At 45.8% G+C, this 9,534-nt stretch overlaps 1 protein-coding gene across 1 annotated transcript in view; it reads right to left on the bottom strand.

The window, feature by feature from the left end:
- Positions 1-6,231, bottom strand: part of Rptor (regulatory associated protein of MTOR complex 1) — a 301,156-nt gene extending 294,925 nt beyond the window's left edge. Inside the window, exon 1 of the mRNA XM_031352079.1 lies at positions 5,263-6,231. Coding sequence (XP_031207939.1) covers positions 5,263-5,424 — 162 coding nt within the window. The 5' untranslated portion in view covers positions 5,425-6,231. The remainder of the gene's footprint in view (positions 1-5,262) is intronic.
- Between the last annotated feature and the right edge of the window lie 3,303 nt (positions 6,232-9,534).

Genomic DNA, 9,534 nt, shown 5'->3' with positions numbered 1-9,534 from the left:
GGGGTGAGACCCTCCTCCTAGCTGCACTGAGACAGTCTGCTCCTGGCTACATCTTGGAAGAAGATGTAGAACTCTCAGCTCCTCCCGCACCACACCTGCCTGGATGCTGCCATGATTCCCACCATGACCATAATGGACTGAACCTCTGAACCTATAAGCCAACCCCAATTAAATGTCCTTATAAGAATTGCCTTGGTCATGGTGTCTGCTCACAGCAGTAAAATCCTAATTAAGACATCAATTGTATGACTTTAGGCATCTACTTAGGGTTCTAGTGTCCCCGCTATGGAGGTAATGATCCCTAGGTAACTTTCAGTGCTCGTTGAGTCTTAGGAGAGAAATCTACATGGAAGTCCTTAGTAAGCTAGGACATTCTGTTGGGTTTCTACTATGTGCCTAGCACCTCCGAGGACTCGAAAAAACTAACTCTCTCTGCTTTATGATCAAAGTTTGTTTTTGTCTGACTGAAGGAATGTGAGAATAATATCAGAGAAATGGTTGATGTGTTAGAACGGCGGGTCGCGTCAGTTCATACCACACATTAGATCCAAACAGTTCCACGTGTAACAGGTTTAACTGAGAGGGAGAAAGGGGGCAGTAACGCGGAAAGAGAGGAGGGGTAGAGAGAGAGATGGAGGAATGTTCCCTGTATATATATGGGTTCTGATGTAGTGGTTGCAGGTAAAGGTGGAAGGGGAGCCTAATGGATTCTGGGAATATGGTAGCTGTTGCCCTGGCAACAGGTCTGTGGACCCGTCCATGCATCGCCACAGGCTTTGGATGCCCTGATGCTAACAATGGTGACCCCAAATACCAAGGAGTGCCAAGTTGCTGCTTCAGGCTGAGCAGCCCAGAGGCCCCTCTGAAAAGATGAGAACAAGGAGGGTCAAAGGTCAGAGGGCAAGTATCCCAAGCATGACTGCTGAAGAAACAGAACCAGCATGTTCCCAGAGGTTTCAAGAAGCTGTACTGTCCGGCTCTGCCATTCCAGAACCCAGCACAGAGCACTGGGAAGGAAGCAGCAAAGCCTGGGCCTCACAAGGTCCTTGACCACGGTGCACGCAGTCAGGGCAGAATGGACAGAGATGCTGGGAGACCAGTCAGTACGCAACTGTCAGCACCCAGACAAGACATCGCTGCTGGACAGGGGCTGCAGGCCAAGAAGGGCAGTCTGGTGTAAGACACGCTGTGAGGTGATCCTCAGGTCCTGCCGATGCAGGTGAAAAGGGAGAGAATTAAACTATGTACTCGCAGCTCCGTGACAGGCTGAATGATGGTGAATATTGGGACCAAGACAAAGTAGGCAACGGCATCTGAGATGGCAAGCTCAGGAAGGTCAGGACTAAAGATAAGCTGTGAGTGTCCCTGGCATGGGACAGAACTGAAACCACAAATCAGACAAGATTAGTTCACAACAAGCCACATCCCTGGGCACTCCCCACCAAGGTGCCAAGCACCAAAGGAGTCTGAGGAACAGACACCAGCAATCAGAAAGGATGCGCAAGCTTCCTGGAGACTCAAAGCAAGTGAAGAACTGCACGAAGGGGCCAGCTGTGTCAAACACTAAGAAGTCAAAGAGGTGAGGAAGGAAAAGAACGTTTGACCTTTGGATTAGTAACCCAGAATGAGCACACACAGCAGCCCCCATGTGGTGGAACAGAGCCTAACTGCAGTGCTCTGGAGAGGATACAAGGTGAGGCAGAGGGAACCACAAGGGACCAGAAGTACTCTAGCCACCCAGGCTCCATGACATCGGTGCTAAGGGGCCTCCTCCTGCTACAGGTACGTCTCCACACCTGTGGACTACACATCAGTGGCCCAACACACATACATTAGACAGCAGTGTGTCTATCAAGAGTCCTGGTTACATTAGATGGTATGTCTAGTGATAGTCTACACACATAGCATGTCAATTGTTTTTCCTTTCCTTTTTTTAAAAGGCAAGATCTTACTTTGGACCCAGGTGGCTTGAAATTCAAACACTCAATTGTGTAGCCCAGGCTGGCCATGAACACACACTCCTCCCACACCCACTCCCAGGTGCCTCTCTCAGGACACCCAAGCTCTACCCCACATACATGCAGGCCATCTGAGACCAAGTGGCCCTACCTGCCCACTTTCCAGTGGGAAAAAGAATGCTGTAAGAACTGTTAAGTATAACTGGAAAAACAGATGGGGGAGATGGATGTGCCCCTCCTCTGCCACCAGCCTGTGAACGATTCATATTGAACGATAATTTGTAAGTGTGTCTAGTTACTGGACAATTACATTCCCCAATATTAATACATATATGCATCATTCCCCATATGTAGAATTAATCAAAAGACAATCTAACCAAAGGCAACTTAGTAATTAAAATGTTAACAGGCTGGAGAGACGGCTCAGTGGTTAAGAGCACTGGCTGCTCTTCCAGAGGTCCTGAGTTCAAATCCCAGCAACCACATGGTGGCTCACAATCATCTGTAATGGGATCTGATGCCCTCTTCTGGTGTGTCTGAAGACAGCTACAGTGAACTCACATACTATAAAATAAATCTTTAAAAGAAAATGTTAACAACCACAACTGACTGAAAATAAGGGGTGCAAGAACCAGAACCAGGCTGAAGGTGGAACCTGAGGAAGTGAAGGTGGGCAGGCACTGTGGCTGAATGACAAAAACCTCCTAAGAGCTGTCAGTCAACTTTGATGACACAATTTTAGAAACGGCCAGGCAGTGGTGGCACACGCCTTTAATCCCAGCACTTGGGAGGCAGAGGCAGGATTTCTGAGTTTGAAGCCAGCCTAGAGTCCAGGACGACGGCCAGGGGCACACAGAGAAACCCTGTCTCGAAAAAACAAAACAAACAAACAAACAAAAATTTAGAAAGCAGTAACAAGAATACTAGATAGAACACTAGTAAGTAGTCATTAATAAAATACATTTTAAACTGAGTTAGTGTGTCAGGTGGTAGAGTATGTCAGGTGGCAGTGGCTATGACTTCAATCCCAGTGCTCGGGAGGCAGAGGCAGAGATAGCTTTCATTGTATATACACTTGGATGTCCTGGAACTCACCTTGTAGACCAGACTGGCCTTGAACTCAGAGAGATCCATTTGCCTCTGCCTCCCAAGGACTGGGACTAAAGGTGTGTGCCACCATCTCCCAGCAAAAAAGAAAAAAAAACAAAAAGCAACAACAACAAAACAAACCACTTTAATAATAGGGCTGGAGACGTAGCTCAGTTTGTAGAGTGCTGCTTAGCATACACAAACTCTTGAGTCTGGTACACACCTATAATCCTAGCACCTGGGAAGCAGATGAATGAGTTCAAGGTCATTCTGACTACATGCCAAGATGGCCTACACTACATAAAAAAGTATCAAGCCAGGCAGTGATGGCCTTTAATCCCAGCACTTGAGAGGAAGAGGCAGGCAGATTTCCAAGTTCGAGGCCAACCTGGTCTACAGAGTGAGTTCCAGGACAGCCAGGGTTACACAGAGAAGTCTTGTCTCGAAAATTCAACAACAACAAAAAAAGTATTAAATTAAAAGTTCAAAAGATATCCATTAATGTGATTTGAATAATTTGAGTACAAGTTTAGGAAGCAAAAAGAACCACATTCAAAAGAAAAGGAGAAAAAAAAATGTAAAATAAGAACTCCACCAAATAGAATGGGGAAAAATAGTAGAGTTGCTTTAAAACAAATTTATTTTTAGATAAACATTGCAATCAAAAATTTTTATTTCATTAGTACTAGACATGTCCATAAAACAGACTTTATTCAGTCTCTCTCAACCATCACTTTTATTATTATTCTTGTTTGAGACTGGGTTTGCACTCTGTGGTCCAGGCTGGCCTAAGACCTGTGATCTTCCTGCTTCCAGCTCCAGAGTGTTGGGATTACAAGAGTGACTTCCCTTGTCCAGCCTAAACTGCTTTTGACTCAAAGAAATTTTCATAACTTTAATACCAGCACTCAGCAGGCAGAGGCAGGCAGATCTCTGAGTTCAAGGCCAGCCTGGTCTACAGATCAAGTTTCAGAGCAACCAGGGATGTTACACAGAGAAATCCTGTCTCAAAAAAAAACAAAAAACAAAAAACAAAAAAATTGATAACCTTGTAAAATTTAGCCAAGTCAACAACTGAAACACTGGTCACTGGTAGAACTATGTTGAGTGTTCATCAACATACACCTTTTTAAAACAACTCTCTCATGTAAAAACATACCAACTATAAACAAATGACACGTTATAGTACCAATTTCCTCTTTTATACTGAAAAGTTCACGCAAATGCAAGAAGCCAGGGAGGAGAAAACTAAACACACATACACACACTATGAGTGTGCACATACAAGAGACAGTATTCCCATTTTGTTAGACCAGAAACTAACCACACTACAGCTGGCTGTTCTTTCCTATCAACTGCTCATGACACTCCACCACCAAGAGAACGGCCTAAAACCTGAACCCAGGTTCCAACCCATCATACCCCATGCTCCCTAATTTCCACTGAGGGAATTTTATCTCCAGATTACAGTGACCAGAAGCCATATACACAGAGAGTCAGCTTCCAGACAAGATGTTCAAAGGGCCAGGATGAAACCTGCTGCAACTTTAAAGTAACTTTGCCTGAATTTGTGATTGGCTAGACATTTCCAGTAACCTTGCTTCCCGACATGCTGTACCAGACATCTGTATTTCAGTCAACCTGGTTATTTGAAAAAAGCAAACTACAAAAATAGACTAAGCAGCCAGGCAGTGGTGGCGCACGCCTTTAATCCCAGCACTTGGGAGGCAGAGGAAGGTGGATTTTCTGAGTTCGAGGCCAGCCTGGTCTACAGAGTGAGTTCCAGGACAGCCAGGGTTACACAGAGAAACCCTGTCTTGAAAAACAAAACAAACAAACAAACAAAAAACCAAAAATCAAAACAAAACAAAACAAAAAAATAGACGAAGCACGTTAAGTATTATTTTCCAAATTGTCTTTCTTTAAGTACTACTAAGTGTAGTAAAAGACATATAAGGATCTGTAGAACAAAAGTTCCTAATTTGGTTTCCCCCCTCCCCGCCTCTGAATTAAAACTCGTTTTTAAAGATAAATGGTGAGTAGCGACTAGCCCTACACACTTTCAACCAAAACCAGACTCTGGAATAGCTTTTTTGTTTTTAGTGCAACATGTGGCTTGGAAATACCAGCATTCTTCTAAAGAGGCTGTTCTTGCTCAGAACTTTCTTAGTTGGAAAACTACGAACTCAAAAAGGTGCCATGAGAAGCCACTCACCCGATCCTTCATTCTCCAGCTCTGCGCTAAAGATTTGGAGCCTTCAATTTTCTCACAATGTCTTTTTTTCATAAAAGCCAAAGGCAAGTTCCAATCTGTAAGGTCCGCCTCATCTTCCTCCCCCAGTCCCATAAGAGGCGACTGCAGCATCTCCGACTCCATCAGGGGAGGAGGGGGAGGGGGAGTCCTTGGCAGCAGGCGCTCGAGAACCTCCAGCCTTAAAAACTAGTGTGTACCAGAACTGGTAAAATAAAATGCAGGAAAACGGGAAGTTGGGAATAGAGATGCTAGCAGAGTGTTCGAAGATCCTGATTCAGGCAAAAACTCGGAGATCTTTATCTCGAACTCTGAGCGGGAAGCCAGAGGGGGCGGGGTGGGGTGAAGAGCCGGTGGGTAACCAAGCCCGCGAGCCCAGTGGGAGCGCCGACACACGCGCCCAGTCGCGAGCGACCCGCTCCTCTGGAGGCCGTCAGGAGGGCTGCAAGCCGGACTGTCAGAAGAGGAGAGACTTCAGGCCCGGGATGACCCTGCTCTCGGCCACCAACGCCTCAGTGGATTCCAGGGCGGGCAGGCCGTCCCGCTCGCAGTGCGGGTTCTCCGACTGCGCTGGCCCGGCTGAGGCCGCAAGGGATCCGGCTCAGGGGGCTTCGGAGCTCGTCTAGCGGCTCTCAGCCCTGCGGGTCCCGCACTCGCCTGAGGGGCTGCAACCTGAGCCAGGACCGACCCATCGTGCCCGTCCGCAGCCGGCTCCTCAGCCCCGGGTCCGCGCGGCCTGGCCGGTGCTGGCCTTCGGCTTCGTGGCTCTCTCCTGCCCGGAAACGAGTCCCGATACACACGCGGCACGGGCCCGCGGACCACACAGGAAAACTGGGCTTATTAGGTCAGGGGAGTTTTGCCCTCTGCTCTGGAGTCACAGTGAAAACTCCTCTCATCAGCACATCAAGGAGGACGCCATATTGCCAAGGCCCAGCATGCACCGCTGTCTACGGCGTGTCCAATAAGCCAAACTTTTTCAAGCGTTCTACCCAGGCAAGCTCGTGTTCCGTCTTCCCCTCCCCCAAGCCGTTACCAGGGTTACCATGGCCTTTCTCCTTAGTTGATCTCCACTAGTAAAGTAGACTGAGTTACGAAATCAATCCTGCGATTGAAACTATGTCCGTTAAGTTGTTTTTAAAAGCTTTTTGCTACTACAAACAAAGCTGCGTGCCTTGATATTAAAGAAAAAAAAAAAACATTTTGTTTCGTCCTGATTTTAAAAGGTGGTATTTTAAAAAAGCCTCAGAAAGGACCGTTGATATTAGACACATAAGACTATCGGGGCTTTCTTTTTAATATTTCCACTTTTAAAAAGAGAAAGATTTCATCGATTACGAATTTTTTTGTCTGAAATACCTTATTTCCTGAACATTATATTCTTATTTTGCTACAGCTTCATGTGCAAACGACTAAGGCTACCCACAGAAGCAAACCTCCTGTGTTGATTCTGTGTTTCAATTCAGTAAATCTCAGTTATCGACATACCCTGAGAACTGCTTTGGTGCAATGGGAATATAAAGTAAATGTAACATGTGGTGCCAGCCTTTCGTAGCCAGGGTGCTAGTGAGACACTCTTAACCTTTAGCTAGAGTTCAGGCAGACAAAGGAGCCCAACTTCAGCTTTGGTGTTGGAGGAGCCTCTGTCAGAGTCAGTGTTACTAATTTCAAACAGTATTTTCTCAATCTTAGGTTTCTGAACCATGAAGTTTGGATGATAATATTAAAGAATATTATTGAAAGGATAAAATTAGCTTATGAAGATGCCCAGGACAACAACCTAAGCTACAAAATAAGACCCTATCTTTTTTTTTTTTTTTTTTTTTTTTTGGAGGTGGGGAGGAAGACAGGGTTTCTCTGTGTAGCCCTGGCTGTCCTAGAACTCACTCTGTAGACCAGGCTAACCTCGAACTCAGAAATCTGCCTGCCTCCGCCTCCCAAGTGCTGGGATTAAAGTGTGCACCACCACTGTCTGACTAAGACCCTGTCTTAAAAAAAAAATCCCATTTAAGAGCAGGGTTGAAAGGTGGGCCCAGTGTTTAATCCCAGCACTCTAGAGGCAGAGGCAGGAGGATCTCTGTTAGTTGGAGGACAGCCTGGTCTACAGAGCTAGTAGTTCTAGGACAACCAGGGCTACACAGAGAAATCTGTCTTGAAAAACAAAAACAACAAACAAACAAGATGGGAAGACACTGCAAGCCACCGCTGGGCGTGAGCTCTAACTGGCCCCACCACTACAGTGTAGTCTACCAACTGTAAGCCTTACCACTAAAGCCTGGATTGGTCTGCAGATGTGTTCCTCAGAGTAGATCCAGGGTTGGGCACAATGTGACAGTCCCTCCCACAACCCCTGGAGCATCTGAGCTGCTTTCAGCCTGAGAGTCCAGGCTGCAATCCCAGATCTTTCTCGCCAGCACCAGCATGTGGGAAGTATTTCCTGTAGTTCTCTGTTGAGTTATCATCCCAAGAATTCCTGCCGTTACAGTATCACACAGAGCCCATTATCCTCCTAGTCTCAGAGCAGTGCACCAAAATCCATCGTCCCCATCACCACCAGCAGGGGCTTTAGGACTTCTAGAATCTCTAGAAGAAATCACAGCACCCCCTGCTTCCACCTTGTCCCAAAGTGTCCCTTGACACTTTATTTTGTAGTCCTGATGCCCACAGGTGCCATACCCACATGGTAATTCCTCCAACCTTAGGCTGCAGAGATCTCCTGGAAACTGGAAGGCTAGTAAACCTAGTGTATGAAGTGGTGAATAACAAGAGACCATGCTACCAAGCTGGAAGGCAAGGACCAATGCCAAGGTCCTCTGACTTCCACATATGTGCTCGGACATGCATGCACTTGTATTCATACATGTAAACATTTATACACACATATACACAGACAGGCATGCATATCCAAATTAGCAAGTTTCAAGCCTGTGAGAGACCCTATCTAAAAATAAACAAGATGTGACTGAAACCCTAGCTCATTGGACAAACCCATGTAACTCCACCTCCAGGGCATCTGACACCCTCTACTGGCCACTGTGGGTATCCACACATGTATATCCACATGTATGTAACACACACACACACATGTACGTATAAATCATTTTAAAAAGGTGGACATATCTTTAGGAACAACACCTGAGGCTGACCTCTGGACTACTCACACATGCACTCACACACACATAGCACATGTGAGCTTACATACAAAAATAAGAAAGAGGAGCCAGGCATGGGGGCGTGCATGCCTTTAATTTCAGCACTTGGGAGACAGAGGCAGGCAGATCTCTGTGAGTTCAAGGCAAGCCTGGTCTTCAAAGTGAGTCCAGGACAGCTAGAAAAAAGCTATCTCAAAAAAACAAAAAATAAAAAATAAATAAATTTTTAAAAGGTCAGGTGGCAAGGGAAGCCACTGCCCTAGACTCCTGAATCATGGGATGTAGGAAGATGGAGATTTGGAATTTGTATTTATTTACTCATGGAACCATAGTGAGAGATAAAGGTAGCCCGAGCTATGGACAGGAGACAATACTCTCTCCAAAGTCCCCCGACACACACTCCATACTCATATACATACACATATAGCACACACACCAGATGTACCACACATATACAATACATACCATCCATAAGCACACATCACACACACACAATCAAAACATATCACACACACATGCACACCAAGCAAACACAACACACACAATACACATGCACACCAAGCAAATACAACACACACAATACACACCACACACGATACACATGCACACCAAGCAAACACAACACACAAAATACACAGAAACAGATATTGAGGCTTACATATGCAGTTCTAGCACTTGGGAGGTAGAGACTGAAGGTTCAGAAATTTAAACCCATCCTTGGCTACAGGGCGAATTGAAGACCAGCCTGGGCTACATGAGATTCTATCTCAAAACAACAATAATCAATCGATGAATAAATAAGTAAATAACATTAAATTCCCAGGGCACCACTAATTCCTGCCGCTCTGACAAAGCCTCCCCCTGAAATCTCCATACCTATAGCATCGGGGGCTATAGAGTCTATAGCATGCAGACTCTAAAGGTGACACTTTCTGTGACAAATGGGAAAGCCAGGAAGGACAGGTTGACAGCTCAGTTCTCAACCTGAAAGTTGAAGGCTGTGCCAGATTTCTTTCATTTAAAAGAACACAATGGAAGAGAAACACTCTTCCATTGTGTCCTGGACACTTCAATTCAGCTCTCGGAC

Source organism: Mastomys coucha, unplaced genomic scaffold, assembly GCF_008632895.1.
Source record: "Mastomys coucha isolate ucsf_1 unplaced genomic scaffold, UCSF_Mcou_1 pScaffold5, whole genome shotgun sequence".
NCBI lineage: Eukaryota > Metazoa > Chordata > Mammalia > Rodentia > Muridae > Mastomys > Mastomys coucha.
The sequence above is the reverse complement of the archived record's forward strand: the minus strand, read 5'-3'. Positions and strand labels throughout refer to the sequence as shown.